At 42.6% G+C, this 26,214-nt stretch overlaps 1 protein-coding gene across 1 annotated transcript in view; it reads left to right on the top strand.

The window, feature by feature from the left end:
- Window positions 1–26,214, top strand: part of WWC1 (WW and C2 domain containing 1) — a 66,763-nt gene that overhangs the window by 23,561 nt on the left and 16,988 nt on the right. Inside the window, 9 exon segments of the mRNA XM_039559585.1 lie at window positions 6,994–7,103; window positions 11,988–12,191; window positions 13,901–13,977; window positions 14,897–14,976; window positions 15,868–15,997; window positions 16,368–16,514; window positions 17,561–17,634; window positions 22,748–22,990; window positions 24,428–24,517. Coding sequence (XP_039415519.1) covers window positions 6,994–7,103; window positions 11,988–12,191; window positions 13,901–13,977; window positions 14,897–14,976; window positions 15,868–15,997; window positions 16,368–16,514; window positions 17,561–17,634; window positions 22,748–22,990; window positions 24,428–24,517 — 1,155 coding nt within the window.

Here is a 26,214-nt window from a genome sequence, read left to right as displayed (position 1 = left end):
AGTGGGAATCCAATGGAGCATTTCGTCATGCACAGGTGTGTGGAGATGGGGGGAGAAAAGCTTTGCCAGCAAGATCATAAAACAGGGCCTCTTCATGGCCACACCCCCAGCCTCCAAAGGCAATCCTCCCTGCAGCGAGAGAAGATGCTCCCAGGGAAAATAGTTACTATAGTGATGAATAGCCCCGGTGTGTTTGAGGGCTGGATCACCAAGTTGAGTAATAAATGTGTAGGAGTCTATTTTTAAAAGCTTTGTGAGGAGGAGATTGCAGACAAATTTTCTAGGACTACAGCAAAGTGATAGGTTTTTCTGTGCTAAAGTTTAAAAATAATCATCATCTGTCTTGAGAATGGGATGACCTCATTAAAAACAAAGAAGCTTGTATGTCATCATGTGGAGCCTCCTGGCAGGGATTCTTGCAGCAGTCTTCTGAGTTCCAGTAGCAGCTCTGCTGGAAGTTTGAGTTCCTCAAAACTCCTTATCTACAGCTACCCCAGTGTCACAGCTGGACCTGAGGTGCCTTTAGCTCATTTCCTATCCTGGTCTGTGCAGCACATCCTGATACATAATGAGCACTGAGCTTTATTCAAACAAGAAATGAAGAAATGCTGTGTAAAGAAAAAATAAAATTGAAACATAGAAGCCATTGAAAATAAAATCTGACTCCAAGGTTCTCCTGCAAAATGCTGGGTTGAAAAACTATTTGGTTTTGTAAGAGAAATGGTATGAGTGGAAGCATCTGCCACAACTCATAATTATGTCATCTGGCTTGACTTCTTGCCCATGAGGCCTGTGTGCCCCACACACTAGATGTGTACCTGTGAGTGCAGGAGGGAAGGGGAGAGCTCAGCAGGGCTGATAGGGTGTTTGTCAGGGTTTGGTGGCTCGTGCTGTAGCTGTAAGAGGAGCTGACATGATGGTCCTGAGCGATCCAGGTGCTGCCTTTGTTCCTTGTGCGGTGAGCTGCTGCTGTAGGTACAGCAAACTGGGAAATCCCCTGGTCTGTGCTCTCGCCCATAGAGAGTCATGAAGGATTTCATACGAGGCCATGTGATCTGTGCTGAACTGATTAAAATAAGGCTCCCCTGTTTAAATGGCTTTACTTTGTTCCAGGGTCTGAGGAGCCCTGCAAACACAGGGATTAGGTGGTTTTATGCATGGTGTAGAAGCTTGCCACTGCACTGTTGGTTTATAAACCTTTTCATCTCCATGACCCAAGCACAGTGTTTGCTGAGTGCACATCTACCTATGTGCACTTATGTCCTCATGGCTGTGAGCCTCACCAGGAGCTGCTCGTGGGCCTGGTTTACTGCTGTAGGCCCCCATAGGGTACCTGGTAGGTTGATACTGAAATGCAGTAATTACAAAAATAACATTTCTTGGTTTAGGAAGTTCAGAATTGATTTCTGTTACCATTGTGGTATTAACTCCAGATTTGTAAGTGGCACAGGTCGCCCATCTCCAGCTCCTGCCAGGAACCTCTGTACAGCCATGTTTAACAAACCTTCTGTCAATCAAAAACCGGTTATACAAGGATTATTTGCCTTCGGTTTCCTGTGTAATGAGGTTTTTGATTGACAACAGTGGAGTTAAAGAATATAGAAAGGCTTTCTGAATCTAAGATGAGCAAGCTTCCATTTAATACTGTTTGCACATGATAACATTGGCTTTCAGTTTTATCTGTGATAGAAACTGGAGGTGATGAAAAATAAGAAATACAGAAACCCTTCTCATTTTAATATAATATGACTTTCTATTTCCTGCTGTGGGAGTGGGATTTGGACATCATTTGCTGTACAAATAGTTGAGCTACTGTGGGCAAACATTTTGCAAAGATGGAAGTGTCTTGGAATGTTCACCACAGCTGGTGGGTGAGCAGTGGCTTTACCCTTGTCCTGCCTCTGCCTGAAGACTGTCAGATGCTCCTCAGATTAGGAAGTTGGGTGATGCTGTTCTCTTTTACCTCTGTTACCAGGATTAGTTTCTGAAACAGCGACCTTCACCTGCTGTGTGTGGTGGTTGCTGTGGATATCTGTTTTCCAGGTGTCCTTGTGAGCAGCTGCACTTGTTCAAGTAAATTTGAATTTCTTGAATGAAATGGAATTTAAAAATTGCATACTGGAAGCTAAGAAAATATGATGGAAGTGGATAAATGTAGGTTGATGTGTCTTTTTCAAAATACTAAATATTCCTAATAATGACCCCAATTAAAACATACCTATGGGGGAATGGCAGTCACAGGTGTGATGAATGTGGTATATGGGTGAGTTCCTATGAGGTGAACATAGGGTGACTTTTGGGTGAGCTAGAAGGCCAGAGTTAGGCTGTGATTTAAAAGTATCTTCTTTAGTTCAGGCTAGTTTCTCTTGTAGAGGTCCTATACTAAGCTCAGCCTCTGTCTTAGAAGCAGATGAAGCACTTGAGGAGTAGTTCGGGTCTAACTGATGTCTGATGGGTGTCAAAGCAAAGCGAACATGGCTGGAAGATGCAAACAAACTCTTGTCCCAAAGTGTCATCTCTTTTAACTAGGCCAGTTTGGGTTTCATAAAAAGTGCTGTGTGTACAGACCTTAAGTTTGCCCCCTTGATTCCCTCTTTGTGACTGGAGATCAGAAGTCATAGTCAGGATTTTCTGAATTTTTGGGTGCATTGCTTTCCTGTGAAAACTGGGTGAGTGAATCTGAAGGTTTCCCTGAGGAAGGAGGGCAAGGAATGCACAAACCATTTTGCAGGTTTCCTTCCTTAGTTATGAGCACAGTGGTGAAAGGGGTCCATTTTTGTGCATTGCTGCTTTGAGTCCAGCTACAGGGAGGACCTGTTATGTGGTAATGTGGTTTGACTGAGTTGATGAGATTTTTTCAAGGCAGCTAGGAAGCTTTGTGAATTGTAAAGGAGACGTTTCAAAGGAACAGTCCTGCAGATGTGTCCTGGCTTTAACTTCCCACATGCAGAGGTACAGTCCTGTTTTATGCAGCAGTAATGCACTAACTAAATCATGTCCTGCTGTGAGAAAGAAGCTTCTCCTTTTGCTCTTTAATCCGTCATTGTGAGTATGCTCAGGGAGACACTGCATTTTTGGACCCCTTCTGGAAAATTGGTTTAGTTTAGTCTTCATAACAACCCCTAAAATCATATCTTAAAACAAGGAAATAATCTCTTTTTTCTTTCTATGCTGTATTCAAAGGCTTGCTACACAACATATTACATGTCTTTCATCTAATTGTACCATTGCTACTTTGATTTGTGCCAGTTTTCCCCAAAACAACTAGGGAAAGGAGCTTAAAAAGGCAAGTAATATGGTTATGAAGCTGCAGTTACTTGGGGAAATAGCTATTTTGTCTATAACAAATGGAATTACACTCTTAGTCAGAAAACTAATTATTCTTCTGTTTGCTAGTTGAATGACAGATTACTCCTCTGTACAAATGGGATAGTTGGAAGCTTGTGGGCAGCCATGGAGGAGGGCACTAGTCTGTGCTTGGTGATGGGTGCTCCTTGTGAGATATGCTGAAAATATGAGACTCAAAAGTGAAATAATTGTCTGTTTCTGAGCCCTAGTAACTGGCAAGTCTCCAGTTGGCTTGTGTCATTGCTATAGCAGGCTGATCCTGCCTTGCTTTTTTTCCTTTTTCCAAAACTCTAACTGAAAGAACTGGCTGGATGTAGTTCATGCATTGCATTTCATATGGAAAATAGGAATAAGCATCCTTCAGTTGCTTGGTCCTGGCTTCCTATTGAATCTGACAGTTTCTGAGCACTTTTATAAGGAATTCAGCTGCTTCTAACAAAATAGGGTTGGACAAAAGCTGAACAGAAGCTTTATAAGTTTGGTGTTACACTTTGGAGCACTGAAGTTGGCACTACAGTGCCATTCCCTGATGAAAGTATTCCCAAGACCTAGGGCTGGTAGTGCAGCTCCACACTGGTTTTTGTTTTTTACCAAGAAAGCGTTTAATATTAATGTTAGGTGTGATTCTTGAGCAGAATTCTGCAAGAAACTCCACTCAGTGTGTAATTCAAACTAATTTACTGAGGTATATTTTATGTCTGCCACACACCCTCATGTAACGTGCTTTAAGTGTGGGTTTAATTACTGCTCCATGTTGAGGGATTCTTGCTCGGATCACTCACCAAAAATGTTGAGCACTGTAGCTGGGACGTGGGAGGTGCATGGCTGCTGGTTTAATCGCTCTGTGGGGCTGAAGGGAAGCTGGTGTGCAGTGCTGGGGACTGCAGACCCAGGATGGAATTGCACCTCTTCTTACAAAGCTCTCTACAGAAGTGGCAGAACAGCAATCATGCCACCAATTCACAGCAATATTTAGGGTGTTACTAGCCAAATGATGCACTGGAAAATACCCCTTGGCTTTCCTGTGGCCTAGCAGCCCCACCTTGACTCCTGAGGGCAGCTGTGGGCACCACAATATTAACAAAGACATTAAACCATTAGAGAGTGTCCAAAGGAGGGCCACAAGGATGGTGGAGGGTCTGGGAGGGGAAGCTGTGTGAGGAGTGGCTGAGGGCACTTGGTTTGCTCAGCCTGGAGAGGAGGAGACTGAGGAGAGACCTCATTGTGGTCTGCAACTTCCTCGTGAGGGAAGCAGAGGGGCAGGTACCGATGTCTTCACTCCCATGACCAGTGGCAGGACTCACAGAAGCAGCATGAGGCTGAGCTGGGGAGGTTTAGGTTGGATATAGGGGAAAAGTTTTCTCAGCCAGAGGGTGGTGGGACACTGCCCAGGCTCCCCAGGGAATGGTCGTGGCCCCAAGGCTGCCAGAGCTCCAGGAGCGCTTGGACAACGCTCTTGGGGATGCACAGGGTGGGATTGTTGGGGTGTGTGTGCAGGGCCAGGAGCTGGACAGGATGATCCCTGTGAGTCCCTTCAGCGTATTTCATGGTTCTATGATCCCAGCATGACTGTGCCCCTCTCACGGATGGGAGGAGGTCCACCTAGTTCAGCATTTAGCACTGTGCCCTCCCTCTTCCCTACCTGTCCTGCTTCCACGTGAACTGCTATCGTTAAATAAAAGCAGATGCCATTTTCAGAGAGGGTGAAAGTGTTAACCCTGGTGTTTAACTTAACATTGCTGACACGTTTGCTACGGTGCTTTCATCTCTGTTATCTCCAAAGAGTGGCTTCTATCTGACCTTGCTCTGCATTTTTACCCTTGTGCATCTCTGATTTGATCAACTCAGAGCAGCACATATTGGGTACTCAGGCTGGGGAAACAGCTTGATCCACAGGGAAGAGCATGGGATAAGGGATAGCAAATCACAAGCATTGAGATTCTATTTTATTTTCAGATAATCTATTTTCTATACAAATACACTTTTGGTACACAGTCTAGATTAAGAACTGTAAAAATAAACCCCTTCAGTGAAACTTCATTGAAAAAGTTTCACAATTGTATTTTGTGAAGCTCCGAGTTCTTTTGCACTGCAGAGCTTTAAATTAAATTGAAATTTTCTGAGAAAATAGTGGTTGAAACACTGCTTTGTATGGCAAAGGCAGTGTGTTGAAAGGGAAATGCAACAGCAGGTAAATTAGAGGTGTTAGTGGCTTACATGGCTTTTACAAAAATGTTCCCACCCCATTCTTACTGCATACCAAACTTATGGGTCATATTTAGAGGGGAATTACATTAGCTGTTAAATGTTGATTTTATGCTGAACCCCTTCTGGTTGGAGACTTTTTTCCTAAAATTCCTCTTAACAATGAGTGACTGTAAGATGTTAGTATGGGAGTACCAGCTGGTTGCTCAGTGCCTCCAGATGACGTCTGCTCAGAACTTAGTAAAACTCTTTGTCTGCCAGCCCTCCTCAATTACCTTTGGATGGGGAAGACTTGCTGGAAACCTGTTCAGTCTCTTGCAGTGGGTTGCAGACCTGCTCTGTGTCCCCCTTTGCCTCCCTGTGACGTGCTGCTTGCGTGTGGCAGAGTTGGGTGCAGCTCTGTGTGTGCTTGTTCACCCCTTTGCTCTGTGTGTGCCTGCCTAGAGGGTCTGTGGTGTTGTACAGTGTGTCCTGTGCTTTCTGCCACAAGGGCTTCTCTGGGAAGTCAGACTCAGCCCCCAACATGAAGTCACGGCCCTCCTTCCACAGACACCATGCAGAGCACTGGGGTTGTGTGATGGATCGATGGGCCTCTGGCATATTGTGCATTTGGCAGCTGGGGATGTAAGGCACCTGCAAGATTAATTCCTCCTGGCTTGTGCCTCCCTGCAGTGCTGTTTGGTTTGTAGTTTTGTTGGTGCAAGCTGAACCTCATTAACTCCTAATCAAAGGGAGGAAAGGGACGTGGTTTCGGTGATTAAAATCTGTGGGGTCACTCAAGGAGTGGGTACTCTAAGCTTTGTGTTTAGCCATACAAGCCTTCAGAGTGTTGCTGGATGTGGTCTGTAATAGAAAAACTCATCAGAGCAGTGCTGTGGAAATACTTCCTTGTTTGGACGGAGTGGGTTACACGTTTTCATGATACTGAGAAACTAATCTCGTTTGTCATTAATGAAACACAGCATATTGCAATGCAAATGAGAGACGTTGCATGACAAGTGGTCCCACAGTCCTCAGCACTTGCTATTGATTGTTCAGTCTTACTTATTCATGCTATGCAAATTGCATTTCTCATCTTGCTCCTTCTTGTCTACATATTTTTGGTACTGGATTTGCCTGCAAACAGTCTTGTTCTTTCACTTGAGAGACAGGGATTGTTTCTGGCAAAGTTCTTAATGTTCCTTTGTCGAGCAAGTACTGGCTGAGCTGGGCAAGGCTCTGGAGCTCTGTCAGAATGAATTCATCTTGCTCTAACTTCAGTTGGAGAAAGGGAAGAGGTGGTGGTATATTATTTGATTAAAACAAAAGCTTTAAAGTAGTTTTCAACTCTCTTTGTTTTTGATACTGAAGCCATTGTGGCATTTGTTTTCTGGCCAGTTGTTTGGAACAGACATATGGGAGTTTTCTTTTATTTGTGCTAAATGTTATTTTGCATTTCAGGTATACTAAACCACTGACCTTTGCTGACTGCATCAGTGATGAGTTGCCCTTAGGATGGGAAGAAGCTTATGACCCTCAGGTCGGAGTCTATTACATAGACCACAATACCAGTAAGTGACAAGCCACTGTGTTTTTGCAGAGTGATTTGTGCCTGTATTAAAATATACTGAACACAAAACCACAAAGTTACTAATAGCATGTTTTAGAGTAGGTGAGATCTGCAGCTTGTGAAATCAAATCCTGTCCTTCTCCATCATACAAAGTACTTCCCTCTCTAAACAGGAATTTGAGACCTTTTGGGTTGCAGTCTTCAAATTGGCAGCCATGTTCAAGCCAGTACTATGGACACACCTCTGTAAGATTTGGTTCTGCTGAGGAGTCCAACTGGGTAGCAGTGATCTGGAGTTTGTTCTTAGCCTGGAATTTGTCCCTGTGGCAAGACCATCAGAAACAGTGCAAAGGTCTTGTGTTCATTCCCCTGGCAGGGGTAGCTCCCTTGGCTGCAGGAGCTCACACTGCCTTTGCTGGAGACAAAACCCTCAAGTAAGCTTGGGATATCCTGTCCAGGGTTCAGGTTTGTGGTGTCTTTATCCTCAAGCTAAGCCACTGCTTACACCCTTTGCTAGATTGCTCGATAGACCAGAAGAGTTAACTTTATAAGCTCATTTGAATTATAAGAAAATACAGTATTTGATATATCATTACAGACATTGCTAGAATAACTGGAATGGGTTATGCTAGAACAAATCCCCTGAAAAAGTAATAAGCAAAATAAGTCAGTGACTTTGATTCTCTTTACAGAACCGCTCCAGCTGCAGCCCAGAAGTTTACAGCAGAACCATGTCCAGGCCCTTTTAGGGGAGCTTGCAACTTGTGCTAAGAGAGAAACTTTTAAAAGACAAAAGTGCCTTGAAGTGCCTTGAAGTTGTGGGTTTTTTAAAATCCACTTCTAGGACTTCAACTGAGAACTTAAACCTTTTTTTTTTTTTCTTTTAGAAAATTACAGGATTTAAAAAAAATAAAAGTATGGAAGTCTGGTGCATTTCTTTCCTTGGTGAATTTTTTTTTTCCCCTTGGGTATCTTCATCTTCACACCCTCCCCTTTTTCAAAACTGCCACAACTTCACCCTGCCTGAGACTGCACCTTTCAGGCTTTAGCAACTTCTCTTGGGTATTAAAAATGCGGAATGAAAAAAGCCTATTCCCAAAAAGCACTAACTACTGACCTCTGCAATACAAGGAGCAGAAGTTTCCAGATTTAATGGTGACACAAATATTTTTATTTAGAACTCAATGTCATCCTAAAGTCACTGGATTTACGTATCTTTACATGGCTCCATCCTAAGTATTTTTCTGTGAGGTAGGGGACACAGATTTTTCTTTTTATAGGAAAGTGGGAAAGGGTAGGCGAGTCTACAGAATCACACAAAGGAGATCTGCAGGGGAGAGGAGTGGAGAAACTTTGCTTTAGAAGGTGCTATGTTGCAAGGCACAAATTTGGATCTCCTACAGGTCTGTAAGACCATGTCTGGTGTCTGTTTCACAGTCCAAGAATGGGAAAAGAGCCTTGACCTGAAGCTGTGGGACATGGAAACCTGTTGGACCCCTGGTCCAGTTAGCAGAAACTCCAGCATTGTTAAGTTCGTGGTTGGACTCCCTGATCCAAAAGGTCTTTTCCAACCTAAATGATTGAATGTAGTTGGGACAAACCAAACATGGTCTTATTTATACATTTGAGTTGGCACAGGGTGAGTATGCAAAGGTCTGTTGCAGATCTGGGGCAGTTGCCCTGGTCTGTGCCACTCACAGGCACCACAGGATTCAGGGGCATGCAGAGAAGCCTTCAAACTGTGCTGACACCTGCTTAATAACTTTTCATTTTTAAAAGTTCCACTTCTATGGGATGTCAGAGGCTGCAATATTTAAATGAGAATTTCAGCTAAAAGGTTAAAAAAAAGAGAAACAAACTCAAGACATATTTCTTATGCCAGCTCTAATCCAAATCATGATAGAGCAGAATATATCCATTTACCTTAGTCTAATCAGGCTGCTCATCTTTGTGGTTTATGTTGAAGTATCCTCTGGAGTGTGTCCAAAACCTTCTTCCTCTCCAAGGTCTCTCAGAGATTCCCTGGCAGGAAGGAATTGCCGAGGGTGGGAAGGGGATGGAGCCATACTGGGTCTTGCTCATACTGCACAAGTATTTGAGACTAGTTCTCAGAAACAAGCCCAAGGACAGTCTTAAATTAAATCTAAAGCCAGAAGCCATTAAAAGAAGTGAGATGGAGAACAATTGTAACCACCTCTCTGAGACAAAATACAATTAAATGGAATTGAGTACCCAGAATATTCCTAATACAGCATTAATGCATATAGCCTTGAGTGTGTCTCTCTGGGAGAACTTTGGAATGTGATTTGCACAAAGAAATGATGCTGATGCAAGCACTGTAAGACTACGTTCCTCCAACATCAAACAACCAGATTTATTTATGACAAGCTCAACATTAAATTAAGAATTCACAAGACAACAAATGATGTAATAGCCTGAGTTTCTATAGTTCTTTCATCTCACTTCTGAATGTATTTTGTATTTTTCAGTGGCTGGGGCTCAATGAGAGCCCTTGGCCAACATTTTCATTGATTGGTTTTACGTGTTTGAAAACCAAAGCTGAAAGCTGCAATCAAGGGGTTACAGTTAGTGCTGTGAGTACTGAAAAGGTTGAGATGAATATTTAGAATAAATCTGGGCCCAAAGCATTTCAATACCTCAGTGTGTTGTCCATCCTCTGTGTGAGCTGTCTGCTGAGCATTCCCTGGGTCAGATTCTATATGGGCTTGGAGCACTGGCAGTGCTTCACCACCCCGCAGAGCTGCTCAGGATTGTAGGCTTTTGCAGTCTTCCTCCTCATTGCTTATAATAGAGGAATTTTCCTGCAGCAGCTTCCACCACCCTTTTTGGGATTACAGGAAGAACGTGCTGCTAGTCTAAGGAAAAACTGGAAATGACCAGGCCTGAAGACTTGTGTTGGGGTAGACTGATGACCCAGTATCCTGAATCAGACTTCAAGAGCCATGGGTACTTTGCCAACATACTTTTTATCCTGGACATTAGAGGGCCCTAAGTCACAGTTGCTGGTGACTGTGCAGGTGTGTCCAGGGAAGCTGTATGTCTGGGAATGTGGGGGCATTCCTGGGTAACTCACAGCAGACTTTCCCCTTCTGGTTCAACTGTGGAGTAAAGGCAGTTATTTCATCTGGGTGTGGGTAATGGTTATCTGGAAAATGGGATTTGGGGACAAGAATCGAGGCAGGAGCATGGAGATTTCAGAATCTTACAGATTCTGTGTCCTCCTGATCTCTCTTTTGTTCTCTCTAAGACAGACCACAGTGCTATCCATGAGAGCATCAGCACTTACAGCTGGCACAAGCAGCTGCTTTTTACTCAAGTTATTTTGGGGCAGTTTTTCAGGTCCAGACTTAGCTTCAGTGTAATATCAGCTGAAATGTTGCTTCTGCTTGCAGGACCTGTAAAGGACTCTTTGTTGAAATACTTCTACAAACTATACTGGGGTTTTTTGATTGTATTTTGTGGCTTCTCCAAGTTTTGCCATGCAATTTGAAGTGCCATGTGTTCTTTTGGGTCTTGAGATATTGTTAAAAACAACTTATTGGTGGAGTAGCCAGTTAATTTTCTCCTCAGCATGATCATAGACAGCTTGTGAAAAGGGTTGAGTGTCCATCCCTTGGGTAAACCCCTTTATTTCTAGTTCTGCTGCTAAGAATATTGTCTAATTTCTCTTCCCCACATCCTGTGTACTGCAGTGTTGGTCTTATGCCTGACTCACTTAAGAGCTGCTCGTACCTTCCACTCTGGCAGCTTTTACTAAATATTTAAAGAGGCTCTTAAGATATGCAGATTAGATTCCCACTGATAGTTTCAAGCAAGTCCTTCCTATTAATTATTCATTATGTGGTAACTAGGCATCCTTATTCAAGCATGTTGGTTTAGACAGTTCAGAGCACTTGGTCGACTAAATATTGGAACCTGCTCCAAACAAGAACATGGAATAGCCTTGAAATAGAAATGAAAAATATTTTGGGCACTTCTTCACAGAACAGACAAACACTGACAATAAATTTGCCTCATTAGTATTAGGACTAGCTGCATATCTGTGACCTTATGCCTTTTTCATGATTAGAAGCCTGGAAAGCAATGTACTGGTTGTGTTGGGGTAACGGAGATGGGAGTGCTGTAACTGCTCATGGCCGCATTCCCTATGTTACCCTAAACTCCACCTCCCATATTCTTCAGTGATTTACTGCTGTGCCTGCTTTCCCTGAAGGAAATGTTTACTCCCACTCTGAGATGCCGTTCATATAATGTCATTTAAGATGCTTTCATGAATACATTTTGTGATTTAATCAGACTTTATTTTTACTTATCTCTGGAATCTGAGTGAGCAGGTTTTCTTTCCCCTCTGCAATAAAAGCCTCTTGGCAGCAAAAGAGGATGGGCAGAGTTGTAATTGCTTTCATGTTGTCAGGTGCAGTATAATGCAGTCATGTGGCAATGATATTTTCTGAAAGTTTTTATAACAGTGAAATAGTAGAGCTATTTTATTAGTAATGTTGTAAAGCAGTTGCAATAAAGATAAGTCTAACAGTCAGTGTCAGTTTCTTAGAGCTATGTGTGCATGTTCTTGGGTGGATGTTTTTAAGAGCCAGAACCAGGGTGGCTTCAGCAGCAGAGGAGCTGGAGAGTTGTATGACAGTTTAGTTGTGAATTGTTCTATTCAGCATGGCAGAACTCATTGGAATTCATTGTGGATCAACAGTCACCTCCTTAGAAAAAAGGAAAATATCTTTATTCCACTTTTTTATTACAGGGATGGGGCAAGAGACTATTTTAAAATGTCACAAACGGTGGAGCTTTTCCAAGCAGCAGAACAAACCTGCATTGTGTTGATCTTGCCACCTTCTGTTTTCTCTCCAAGAAACTACTCAGATAGAAGACCCTCGGGTGCAATGGCGGCGGGAGCAGGAGCACATGCTGAAGGATTACCTTGTCCTGGCCCAGGAGGCCATTGCTGCGCAGAAGGAGATCTATCAAGTGAAGCAGCAGAGGCTTGAGCTGGCCCAGCAGGAGTATCGGCAGCTGCACGATGTTTGGGAGCACAAACTGGGCTCTCAGACCAGCTGTGAGTAGTTAGTGAACTCTTAACCAGTGACTTCCTCAGCTGTGCACCCAGTAGGACAGTAAAAGGCATGAAGCTGGTCTTTGGATGGAGTGTTGGGATGATGTGCCATGTCACTGGCCGCTTTTGATCAGTTTGTCCCAAAAGCAGTATCTGCCCAGCACCTGTTTGGTAAAGGCTGATTGTTATGAAGCACTCCTGTGTGTGGCTCAGTCACTGGAGTCAACGTGCAGATTTTTCTGCATGGGCTTCAACAAATGTTAAAAAATGTGGTGGTTGGCTCTGTGTGAAAACGTTAAGTTATATGGTATTTTCCTTGATTCCCCTATTTAAAGTACACAAACAAGGCAAGAAGGTCCATCTTGGATAGTATTCCCAGGCCCTTTTGTAGTTTTGTATCCCAGGTAGTTGAGTGACGGTCTGGTGGAGCTGAGGGTCTGTTTTATGCCATGTTCCAAGTCACCGTTGGTGGATTGCCTCTCTGTGTGTGAAGAACAGCAGTTTGTGCTCCATATTCTTCATCACACAGAAAGCGTCAATACCAATGTCGCTTCAAGATTTGGTGCAGAAATGTTTTTAGAATGCTGTATTTCCTCCTTAGGGGTACTAGTTAGGAGCTGGAAAATGTCCAGAACAGGATTTATTTCCTGCATGTGTTCCAGAATTTTTTTATAATCCTCAGTATTGCAGATTTTCTGTGTTCTTGCCAGCCACATCAGTGGACTGACCTCCCCCTGCTTCACTCTTTTGAGTTATGTCTGATGGTGGAGAATTCCACCAGCTAATCCTGTGCCTGATGTTAAAAATTTTTAAGTAGTTTTCTGTCAGCTGAGGGATTCTTGTTTGACAAGGGTCCCATCCCTCATCTCCGAAGAACTGGGTTTGGTCTTTTCTTAGGAGTACTGTACCCAAGTACTGGTGTTCCAGAGCAGTGCACTGAGAACATGAGTTATATTGGCGAGATGTGATCTGTCCTGAAAAATACAACCAAACAGAAATAACTAGAAATGCTTTCCCATGTTTTATAGGGCATAAACTAATGGCTGCAAGGATCAAAATATCTCCCTTGCCTACAGCTACCCTAACAACATTGCACATTGGGGAGCTTCTGTACCTTCTGAGGCAGAAGGGGTTTAACCGCTGCTGAGAAGAGAGTTCTGCTCTTAATGGGACATTGATTTAATCTGGTGTGACACATTGTATGGCTGGTCATGTCCTCAAGGCTGTGAAAAGGCTTGCATCACATTTTTCAGTTTCTTCTCATTCTTTGCTTCTCTTTGTTTTTAAACATTCAGTGGGTTGTTTGCTCAATGAGGAAGTCTGGAAACAATTACTAAGTAAACCTTCATGCAATGCCTGTCCCTTCAGTTCTGTTAAATGCCTTTGGAAATGCAGGAGGCCACACTATAGAATGGAGTGAACGTGTTTGGGAGTTTGAGTTAAGTGTGTTAACCTGGAACAAATCCTGACTTTGGAGATGCAGGACATGGTTTGGCCCCTTCAGTCTATACTTTTTGTGGAGTACTTGACTGCACTGTTGCCTTTCCCTGTCTATGAGCAGTGAGATGTGGGAATTGGGTAACAGGCCTACACCAGCAACATGTGGAGATTTGGGTGTGCAGGAGTGATGGGAGATCTCGGTCTGTGGTGGGGCTGGTAAAAGCATAGGGAGGAAGGCAGAGCTGCTAAACTGGCTAATGTATTTGTTCCAGTGCTCTCTGGCTCATCGTCGAGTTCCAAGTATGACCCCGAGATCCTCAAAGCAGAGATTGCTACTACAAAATCCAGGGTGAGTAGTACGAATGGACCTTTGCTTGCCATGAGTAATGTTCAGATATTTCCAGACCTCATGGCAAATACTGAAAGGAGATGCCAAAGCAGTTGGAAGAGCTAATGTTGCCATTTTTAATCTAGGAGGTCATTTATCATAATTTTCTAACATTGCAGTCTTAGGAATTTGAAACAGGTTTGTTTTTCACCTTAGACTTTAGCCTGGCTTGGCAGCTGGCAGTGCAGGATCCTCTGTGGGATGTGAAGCCACGTGTTGGCTCTGCCAAGTGCTGGAGAGCTGCGGGTCCTCCCCAGGGACTGGCAGCTGTTGTGTGCCGGGCTTAGTGCAGGCTGTCAGCAGGGGAGGGTGTGCTCTCACGAAGAGCTCACTTTGGGAGGAAGAAAGGACTAAAGTAAAGTAGGTCAGTGTGGCCTCTGTGGAGGAATATAAAACAGCAAGCTGTAGGGTCAGTGGATTTACAGTGTGTATTATCATCCTGCTATATTACTCGTGCAGTGGGGCCCTTTAGTTTGGGAGCATGGAGGGTGGCTTTAGCTGCTGCAGCGTGACTCCTGTCCTGATGCTTAGCAGTTTTTGTAATGACAGGGAAGGTTTTAAACATTTCTGAGTAAAGTTGATATGTGTTTCATTGCTGTCTTTTTCGAATTTTTCTCAACTTTTCCACTTATGTGGCTGGTACTTCCCTTGAGCCCCTTGTTAAGAGGTGCAATAGCAGCTACTGGATAAAGCCGTAGGCAGTGATAAAGTCCTGATGAGGAGGCAGTCAGGGCTGCTTGCTGCTCTTGAGATGAGCTGATTACCTGGAAACTTCGTTTAGAGAACTGTCTACATTGAATAAGTTTTGAATTGGATGGGTAGTGCTGCACCTAAATACTCATATAAAATATCATTTTAAAAATGTGACACCTTGCTGCAGGTTAATAAACTCAAGAGAGAAGTAGCTCACATGAAGCAAGAGCTCCAGTACAAAGAGCATGGATTTCAAACACTGAAGAAGTAAGTGTGTTCTCAAGATCTTTTTTTTCAGAACATCTCTGGCTTGCAATGCATCCCCCACTACATTTATAAATAGCTGCCTAAATAACATAAGCTGAAATATGCTGCTGATAATATCTTTAGGCTGAAAGCAGTACACAGCCATGGGGGAGTTCTATCAGATCACTGCCTGTATGGGATTGACTTCATGGCAAAAAGGTTTTGAACCAGGATCTCGTCAGTTAACTGATGCTCTGTTTTACTCTGTATTGCTCAATATGGATGACAGGACAGCCTGTTGTCTTAGTTACAAGAGCCATTGATTTAGGACACTGAGGAAAAACTGGAGGTGGAGTGGAAGGGGAGGAAAAGTTTGAGGTACTTACCTTTGTGTGACGAGTCATCTGGCATCTTTTAGATAAATGTTTATTATAAGGGTCAACTGTGGTAGAATTCCTTTGAGGAAAGGGAAGGATGAGGTGGCTTGTAATTAGGTTGTGCGAGCAAATACATCTGTGCATGTGAGTCTGTGCCTGGTTTTTGAAATCATGACTGAAAATAAGGTAATTCTCATAGGTGGCTAAGCTGATCCTCTCTAGGTTAGAAACAAGGCAGCTAGCAGCAGTCTGCCCTAATGCACTGTTTTGGGGCAGTTGTGTGCACCTTTGTCCTCCCTAAGGAGTCAAAGAGATGATGATATCGCTGAAATCAGAGTTCTGAAGCTTAATGTACTGCTGAGTGGAGTGACTTAGGCAGTGGTGAGTGGGGTCCTTTGTTCCTTCTGTTGTCCTTGTTACACTTTGGAGTGTGTTTTTCTTGAAAGTCCATGTCAAGATGCACGCACCTAGGATGATTCAGTTAACTGGAGGTTGTTAAGTGTTAGCTCACTGTTTTTTTGAAATTTCTCTGCAGAATTGACAGGAAAATGTCTGATACTCAAGGTGGCTACAAACTTGATGAAGCACAAGCTATTTTAAGTGAAATGAAGGCTCTCAAGAAGGCCATCACATCAGGGGAGAAGGAAAAACAAGACCTCATTCAGGTATTGAAATAGGATGACTTTATAGTGTTTTGTGTTACCACTGCTAGAAGATTGAATTTCTGAGAAGTAATTTAAGGATTTTGTATTTCAGATACATAATTGAGATTTTTATTAATATAAACTAGTTCTGTGTTGTGGTTGGACTGCAGTCTCTGCAGTTGTTCAGATCCTGGAAGTGAGAGGTATAAAATGCAGTCCAGCCATGGCTGTGGGAGGTGCAGACCAGCCATGCCTGGCCTCGGGTTTGCAGAGTCTAAGTGGGCACAGCAAACATGGTCAGATCTGAGTCATGGGGTTAGGCTAAAGTTATGTAGCTGCTGAGGTACTTTGGGCAGAAGTGAGCTCATCTCATGACTTTTTGTGGTTTTAGAGCTTGGCCAGGTTAAAAGACAGCTTTGTGAATGACAGAGGATCCCAGTCAGACCTGTGGGCCAGCAGCGTGTCTGTGGAAAGCTCCAGCCCCCTGCTGCCCCGGCAGTACCTGGATGTCAGCTCCCAGACAGATGTTTCAGGAAATGTGAGTAATGTGTGACAGGCCCTGTGCATGTGGAGACATTCCTCTGAACTGTGTGTAGTACTACCTCACTATGAGTTTCCAAGCATGGACAAGTTTCTGTGAAATCATACCTTCTCCTGCTTTGAACTGCAGCATGACTTTGTTTTTGTGTGCAGTGTTAATGTATCTCTAAGGGCAACCCGGTGTTTCCCCACACTGTCTCTATCAGAGCAACCCAGGTGGGAATAAAAGGGAAGGAAGTTTGATTTTGCCTGTAGGTGTAGTGTCTTGTGATGCAAATATTCCCTTGGCTCTTTCTAGCGATGATAAGTTACGAGACAAGAAACGTTCAGCAGGTCTGTATGGGCTAAGCTCAAATGAGGACTCTTCCCCTAAGAGTGTTTGGCTTTCATGGGATTACAAGGGAGAGCAAGAGCTTATGTGCAGATATTTTGATGCCTCCAAAGTTGTAGTGCTCATAAACCTTCAGTCCCACACGTGCAAGGAGATCAGAAGTGTCAGGTTGGTCCCAGCCTCGGTAAGCACTCAGTCAGTGCTGGGGGTAGGTACATCTCATTCCTCACAGGACAGCACAGAGCCTCTCCTGTGAACCTTTATTAAATGTTTGCAGCCACTTTCGGTCAGGGCCACACATGTTAGTAAAGATCTGCAGATTTGGGCATGATGGGATGTCCCTTGTCTTTAAGACTTTACAGCCAAAGCAAGATGTCATCCAGGCCAAAATACAATGCAGCACTTAAGGATGGGAAGAGCATCTAAGAAGAAGGATTGCAAAGGTATTTGTGTGTGCATAGAAATAGAAGCCCAAGACAGATGTGGTGGATTTTCTCTTTTTTTCTAGGCCAGAAAGAGCCTTTGAATCTTGTTGGGGTTTAAGTATTTGAAGAAAACATGAAAAATGTAATCAAATGCAGTATGTTCCTGTTCTGTGATTGGTTTAGCTAGGAAATGACTTTGACAAAATCAAGTGTCACTTGTAACAGTGTAAAGGAAATATCAAAAGAGGAGTGGTTCCTAAGTTGCTGATTTGATGTTTTGTATCTCAGTTTATTGCCAGCAGCAGTAACCAGTTGGCTGAGAAGGTGCGATTACGGCTGCAGTATGAAGAGGCAAAGAGAAGGTAATTCTTTGGCCCATTGCTCCTTTTGCTTGTCACACAGCTTATTCTGAGGACATGTTTCACTAGAAGAGGTGCCACCAGACTGAAACCCAGCATTACTGCTATGTAAATATGGGAATTTTTGAGCCAGCGGGACAATAGGCTTTTTGGGCCAGTGTTATCTTTCACGAAATAAATAACCATCCTAGAAATTACTAAAGCATGACTAATACATAAAGAATTCAGTCTGGCCACACCTATGGGGACATAAGTTGTTCTGCTACCTGTTGCCAATGCTTCCCTCTTCCTAATAAGGAGACTGCACTGCAAGGCATCTCCTTACCTTATTTGAAATGAATGAATGTTTGCATGCCTAAGTGTGATAAGGAGAAATGTATATTGTGTTAACACCTTACATCAAAATATGGTCAATGGCTGCAGTTCCAGAGCTTATCTGTAAGAATGTAAATTTTCACCTTTGCCCCCTGATCTCAGATGAACGAAAAATAGATTAAAAAAAAAAAAAATTCTATCTACTTAACAGGCCAATTTAAGCAAAAGCTTTCCAGGATTTACTTTTTAATAGATAATAGCTAACACAACTGTGTAGGTAAATGAAAAACCACCAAGAATTATTACTTAGAGTTTGGCTGGCCTAGTCTTTCTTCAGTGATGTTACCATTGCTGGGGGTGACTTCTTTCTTCACTTTTAACTGCCCTAGAGGGACTTTGCAACTCCAGAATAACAAAGTCCAGCCGCACGGTACAATCTGTGCTTGGGATGTATGCAAAGAGAAGGCTTTTTGTCCAACCTCTGGTTAGAAGTAAGAGCCTTAAGGCTGAGGTTACTCATAATGCTCTCATGTTGGTGTATTGGCATGGCCAGAAGGCCATGTTTCTTAGTGGCATAAAATTTGGTCTGTGTCTGTGGCAGTCATCGAAGACTGTGTGCCCAGCTGCTTTTGACACGAATTTACACTTCTCTTTGTAGGTGGAGCAATTTTATCAGAACTATTTATTTTGCCAGTCCAACATTTGCCAAACTACCTTGACATTCAAATCATTCACTGACTTTCTAAGGCAACATTAAAAATAACCTTCAGATGCGGTGGTTAATTTTGCGGTGTTAAAAGTGCTTTTTTACTTCTAAGCTTTGCTAAAGGCTGTATTTCAACTCACATTGACTTTACACCTTCAGATTGAAGAGGAATACTCTTACTTTATCCTGTATCTTTTCCAAGGAGGGGCAGGTGAATAGTGAGAAGCCTGAGAACATATTTAATATGCTCTTTATAAAGACAGCGCAGTAGTTCATTTTAAGTGACAATGAGGGGCATACAACACACCTGCAGTTAAAGAATACTTGCTGCTCATACCCCATGTTTGTCTTAGGTTATCTGTAGGTTTTTCTCAAAGTTTAAAAAACATTGTCATGAGGAAAGATGGATTTAAGTGGACATGAATAGTTGATGCTAAAATGAAAAGATCTCCAACTATCAGAGCACTGTGGTTTTAGCTCAGTATTTAGTAGAAGCTGCAGAAACAAATACCTCAACTGGTTTAAAACTGGAACAATACTATGGATATAGTGACTCACAAGGAACCTTCTGTTCCTGTGAAAATTCTTCCTTGTGATGTTAGAAGTGTTTCCTGTCCCCACAGCAGCTTTAAAATGTTCCAAAAACACAATAGAAGACTAAGTACTTTGCCCACGCACGTACTGTGAAGGAGCCAAGTGATGGAAATACATGTGTTTTATTAGCTTTGCAGTATCTGGAAAGGTGAAATTTAAGGCTTGAAATCAAGATGGTCCCAATATTAATTAGTGTAGAACTACTAGATCTGTAAGGGACTGGTGCTTTTGAAAGCAGGCTCTGGTGGACACTGTTTGCGCCATCGCCGTGGAGCAGACTGAAAGTTCAGATGTAGGTGAATATCTGACTGAACTTCACCACACCAGAACTGCCAGGACCCAGTGCCCTTCCCCACCACTACGTCCTTTCCTGTCACAGCTTGGGGAGACAACAGACCCCTAGAGCAGATAATGTAAAACCTGAAAAAAAGGGTGCAGGCCAGCTACAGTGACAAACCTTTGGCTTAATTATATTCAAAACTGATAATGGATATCATGTCAAAAAGGTTGTCATTGCTACATCTCAGAAAGGAGATAGCTGCTGCAGCATAAATGTAATCAGAGATGCAACTAAACTATGTTGTACAGTTCCAGACATGTAGCAGTAACTCAGTTGTGTAGCACTCACACCCTGCACTGTTCTAGTTTCTTTAGCAGTTAAACTTTCAGCTTGGGTTCTTTGTGACTGGTGGTAACTCAGAGATTTTAGAAGTATGTTTTTTAATCTCCTAAAATGAAATATTTTAATGTCACATTAAGCAGCATTACAAAAATGGTGGGTATTTGACTGGTCGGTTTTTAAACCACACCTCCCACTTCGTTTGTGGGTTTTTTTCTCAAGAACAGAAGCTTATCTGATACCGGATTGTTAATTACTGGCTGTAGATACACATCTTAGTGTATGCTCCTGTGGAGATGCATGTGCTCTGTACAACCTCCAGAGAGACTAAAAATTTTACGTGCTATGCCTGTGTTGCATAACAATAGAAAGTACTAACTTTCCCTAATTAACAAAAAAGAGACTTGTTATTACAATGAATAAATCATCTATCTGCCGTTTCTAGATAGAAAGAGAACAATTAAATAAAACTTGAGCTTCCTGTTCTGTATTTGTTCAGAAAGATGGTGTGACCTGAGCCCAGCACTGCAAGCCCAGCCTGGCTCAGCAGTGATGCAGTTCAGACTCAGGCAGTGAATGCTGAAGGGCCGGAGTGTTCAGCCAAGTGCAGACTTTCTACAGCATGTTTCTTTTGTAATGGTGCTGTTTTATTGGAAAAATAGAATAATAAACCTCCTTTTAGCTGAGAAGGGGAAAAATAATGATCATGTACCAAGGTAAAACTGGAGGTTAGTTTAACAAAGCTTTTAGACTCAGAAATGCATAGAGAACAAATTCCAGTGGAAAAGCCATATCCATGCAAATGTATGCCAAAAGTGATCAGATTTATGCCAGCCAATCCTCTTAGACTCATATCCCTTCAAAATGCACAGAGGAATTCTTGGATTATGAATTAATGCCGCTGTTAATTCTTCGTTGGAGCACAGTATTGCACTTAATCTGGCACCCAAAAACAAAACAGCTCTTAAGACGACCTAAAAATAGTTGAGCTGAATATCTATCAATTATGGAACTTTAATTAGAGTAAGCAACCTGCTGTGGGAAATGGGTTTACAGAAAGCGATGCTCCTCTTCAGAAGGGTGATCTCTGATCTGTCTCCTGCGATGGTGGAGGCAGGTCAGTGTGTGTGAGCCTAATCCTTCACAGGCTCTCTTGGGGCTCGAATTCCTCTTGGCCTCTGCAGCTTGGAACACAAAGCTTTATTCTTCAAGGCCATTCAGGAGCCTTGTAGCTGCTGCTGCATCTTATTGCTTACTCCACACGCTTCGATTTTGCTGGTTGGCACTGAATTTGCTCTGTGTGCTGGTTTGCTGAAGGAAGCACACACCATCCTCTGCACTTTTGCGGCATAAACCAAATTCTAGAGAGATTAATCCAGAACAGTACCTGCAACTCTTAGCTGTACCCCATTTAAGTCCTGTAACTGTCACCAGATCACAAAGCCCTCTTCAAAGAGAGATGCATATTGGACATTCATTTTACATGTCACTTCTATTTCTTATGTATTTACTAAACCCAAGTGAGGGATTAACCTGAGTTCATCATGTGAAGGGGAACATATGCCTTGACTCTCCGGTGTTCTGTCAGGTGAATTATTTTTGCAAATATCTTACAAAATACTTTTTCTCCTTGTTTGCCTTCCAAGCTTTTCAATTTTTTTTCACCCCAGCCCATTGTGCCCTTCCCATTCCCTGCTTCCCATTTGATTTTTTGGATTGTGTGAGTTCAGAAACACAAGTTGTTGGTAATTCTTATTCAGCTTTATCTGCACTATTGTTTCTCATCAAACTACCATGATCAGCCTGTCAGGTCTTGAAGAGTTGTAGGTCAGTGAGTGCAAAGGCAGCAGCTTCCTTTGGGAGGACTGACATTACTGCCCTTGTAATATGCTGTGTATCCTGGCCTGCTGCTGGTTTTCTGCTTCCCTCTGTATGTTGCATTACAAAGCTGACCATTTGTGGACCTAAGTGAGCAGCTCAGATATTTGGGAAATTGGGAATGGGCAGATATTTGGAGTGAGCAGCTTCCTTACCTGCCACAAGTTGTGCTCTTCTCCGCTGTCAATCAAAGCTCTTGCTAAATTCTACATCTGTATTGCTGTTGCTTTTAGTCATTATCTTCCTGCCTGAGCTGGGTGGTGTGGTGCTGAAAGACTGGTGATACAGGCTTTAAACTGAAATCTGGAGTGATACCTCTAATGAAAATAGGCTTTGATTCTGATGCAAATAAAGCAGCTCTGGATTTTGGTAGGATCACATTACCTCTCCAACTACTGACATCCTCAAGTCCAGGTTGCACCAGAAGTAGCATAGCTCCTTAATGTGTCCAAAATGCTTACTGTTGTCAACAGGTGAATTCTTGCAGCAGCAGCATGGAGATATGATTAACTTCCTCATTGTAAAGATGAAACAGAGTTTCCAAGCTTTTGACTAACCACTGATCTTTATCTGAATCTTATATGGGGAGTACATGGTTATTTTCCATGAAAATGATTAAAGAGTAGGTAATTACCTCATCATACCCTCCACACAAACTGCTCTGAGGTCATAGCTGTAATGCACATGAAACACCTATAATATATCTGATAGCTTCTTCTGAGATCCAGAATTTTCGTTGTATTATTCCCTGACTGGTGGACACTGCATATTAGGTAGAAACTTCATTTTCCATTGTGAACACACCTGAGTTAAAATCCTGTTCTGCATGTCTGCATCCCAGGGGTGCTGTCACTTGACACCATTTTGGTAAGGGGCACATGAGGGTGGTTGTCCCTGAGCTGAGAGCCTTCCTCAGGGCAGTGGAAGATGTGGTGGGTGGTGGAACACGTTTGCATATCTGGAGCAGGAGATCATGCACTCCTCTGCTTTTTTTTCTCCTGCAGAATAGCAAACCTGAAAATCCAACTGGCTAAGCTTGACAGCGAGGCCTGGCCTGGCGTGCTGGACTCTGAGCGGGATCGTCTGATACTGATTAATGAGAAGGAGGAGCTCTTAAAAGAAATGCGGTTTATTAGCCCCAGAAAATGGACTCGAGGAGAGGTGGAGAGACTGGAGACAGAGAGGAGGCGCCTGGAGGAAGACCTTCAGGCTGCCAGAGACACTCAGAGCAAAGCTCTCACTGAGAGGTAGGTTAGTGAGCACAGGGCAGTGCCTTGTTGGACAAGAGGTAACTGGGAGCAAGCACCAACATCCCCTGGCTGACTGCCCACAGCAGTGCCCTCGCATTCCCAGGACACTCTACTCAGAGGGCTGCTGAAATCATCTCCCAAACAACCCATCTGCAAGTCTTACTGTCCCTGTGGGGAAGGGTTGCTGTTCCTACAATGGATCCTTTATGGGAATGTAAAAAATGTTTGAAATAGCCCAGTGTAGTGTAACATTTCAGTATGCAGCCAGCACCTCACAGCAGCTTCTACACTTGCTGTGCAGTCTGGGCCTTGGTAAATGTCAGCAGATGGAATTTTAAATTTTTTAAATTTGCTGTTTGTTCTGAGCATCCTTGTATGTGATTGCTGTAGGATCTGGTATTTGACAGGGCTGTAGGGCTTGCAGGGAATATCCTGTGAATCTAAACTAGCTGAAAAAAATGACAACTTTCTTCCCTAATTTTACCTATGTTGCAGGGGGATATCTCACGGGAATGTACAGTGAGGATGAATACTGCATTAGGCATTGCCTACAGGTGTTTTACAGTCTGGATGTATTAATGTGGGTGGCTCAGCAATGTTTTGGCAGTCTCTTGAACGTGTATGGAATAGGCACACTGCATTCACTCTCTCTTTGGCTCTCTATTTTCATTTCTTCGACACGGTCAGTGTCCAGATGACACCAGTTTTCTACATAGGCTTTTCATGGTTTTATCATGCTGGAAGAAATGTAAATGTCTCTGCTATGAGACTTTTAACTGCATGAAGTATCTGTGGTTTGACAAATGTTTCTGGTCTTGCCATAAGGTGAACACATTCACTGGGGATTTGTGGGAATATGGTGACATTCTAGAGTGCCAAAGAAGTAGCACATTTATGGAGAAGGATTTTGTGTCCAGAGGCCTGTTCAGCTAGGGTGTGAGCACCCAAGTGCACGTGTTTGTCTCAAACCAGTTCAGGTGGGAAACAAAGCTAAGATGTTGCTAAAGTCAGTAATGTAAAGCTGTAATGGGATGGCTAATAACTAAATCAAGTAACCCTTAATCATCCATAGACTTTAGTGAAAGGAAATTAAGACATTTGTACTTTTTATTGGCACAGTAACTATAGGAATGCAATAGTGTATAGTGGGTAAAATCTGCCCAACTCCTTTGAGGCCTGATCCTAGAGACATGAACTTTTATGGTACCAGCTGTAATTATTTTCTCCTGTTGTGAATGTTTTCAGGATTGAGTTCTGCATTTTAAAAGTTTCTGAAGTTGGTAAACACCTACACAGCTTGATCAAATTCTGTCCTGTGTATTCCTATCAACTTTTGTAGGACTTCACAGCAAAAAAAGTAGATTTTTCCTTTACTCCTTATTTAAAATATGTAAGTGCTTCTTTAGCTCATCTCTTTCTTTGATCTTCTCTTAGATTGAAGTTGAGCAGCAAAAGAAATCAGCTTGTCCGAGAGCTGGAGGAAACCACACGGTTGCTTGCCATGTTGCACACCCAGCTGAAGAGGTAGGTGACCCTTTCCAGAAGCTGTGGGTGCTTTTGTTGCACATTGTGCCACGGCCTTTCTCTGCTAACAATTCCAGCTCCCAACTGAGAGGGCTAAAAGGCTTTTCAGTTCCAGCAGTGACCTAAGGCGCCTGTGTAGTCAGTGGAAGGAGAAGCCTTAGGATCATACATCAGTTCAATGGGTGCTTTTCAATGGGCTGAGCAACCTCGTGGTGGTGCCTCTGTCTCACAACAGGAGTTTGCTCAGTTCCTTCTATTTCAGGAATATTTAGCTGACACGGGATAGCTGAGATTTTTTCACTAAAGTTTGAATTATTGAAGTATTACATTAATAAAGTATGTTAAAGACAGCTTAACACACAGCAAGTGGAGTGAATCTTACTAATGCAACTACACGTTACTGTACAAATGATAGTATTTCTCTAATTCCAAGCGTGCTGTTGCTTGCAATGTGACAATATATAAAGATATCCCTGCATCTGTTGTGGTTCATGTCATGTAAAGAATGGCTTCTAGTTCAGGCTGTAGTTTCAGAAGACCACAGGATTGCTATTTGCAGACTAATGCATGACTGCAGGCAGTAAGGCCAAATCATTTTGCTAAAACTATATTTTTATCATTCTGATAGCAAGAAAGTTTGGTGGGGTTTTTGCTTGGTTGAGGTTTTTTCCTACCAGTGTGTACTGAATTTACTCTGTTTGTAGCTTCTGCTCCACTTGGATTCTGTTTCATTTTATGAAGATGACACCGAAAAGACTGGAAAGAAATCATAGTGCAAGACTGACATGTAAATAAGCCAGCATGGAGAATAGCTATCTGTGAGGCTTTTAATGCAGTGGAAATGCATCATATTTTCATTTCACCTAGCTGATTAGGGATCTTTTGAGGTGACCAAGAAGCATGTGAAACTAATTTCTTCCTAACCATGTGCCCAGTGTTCTTGGCATGCTCCTTCGTAAGAATAAGTGTTTGTTATTAACCCCATAATGCAAAATGTCTGGCATTCAAAGGCATGAACAAAAAGAAGTCGAGCCCAGTTTTTTGCTATGGAAAAGATTAATTTAAAACCCCTCCCTTTTCACAGTAAAGTACACTGAAAAGCTGTAAATTTGTTAGGCTTCAACAGATGTATATATACTGCCAATATGCAAAAACATCTATCAGAAGCTTTTTTGGACAAATGTGGTGCAGTGCACATCTGTCATACAAATGCAGAAGATGTTTTCTGCCAAAATTATACTAAATACAGCATACTTGCCTTTTTCTCATAAGGTCAAGGACATAATTATACAAATGTAGCATCCAGCTTTTACCCTATAAATAATAAATAAGGGATTATTAGGCTTATTAATATCTCACTGTTTTTCAGTGGGGCAACTTAAGCCACTTAATACATATTCAGAAATTTTTCAATAGCTAATCCCTGTCTGAAGTGAGGGTCAGTAATGACCAAGGTCTTCAATATGCAGAGCAGGAGTGTTGGTTTAAATGGAGTTTCTAGAGGTGGTCCATGTTGTAGTCACTACTGGAATACTTGCTGGGTCTCCTGAGCAGAAAACTGTGCTGTTCTCATCTGAACAGACTTCTGTTCAGCACCTGCTTAAAATTAATTTTGTTGTCAGTTATGTTCTGAACCTAGAACTCGAAGGATAAATAAGGTGTGTGCATTGATTGCACAGCCCAGCCCCAACTTTTTC

Source organism: Corvus cornix, chromosome 13 (assembly GCF_000738735.6).
Source record: "Corvus cornix cornix isolate S_Up_H32 chromosome 13, ASM73873v5, whole genome shotgun sequence".
NCBI classification, from domain to species: Eukaryota; Metazoa; Chordata; class Aves; order Passeriformes; family Corvidae; genus Corvus; species Corvus cornix.
Note: the sequence above shows the minus strand (reverse complement) of the source record. Positions and strands in the feature narration are given on the sequence as shown.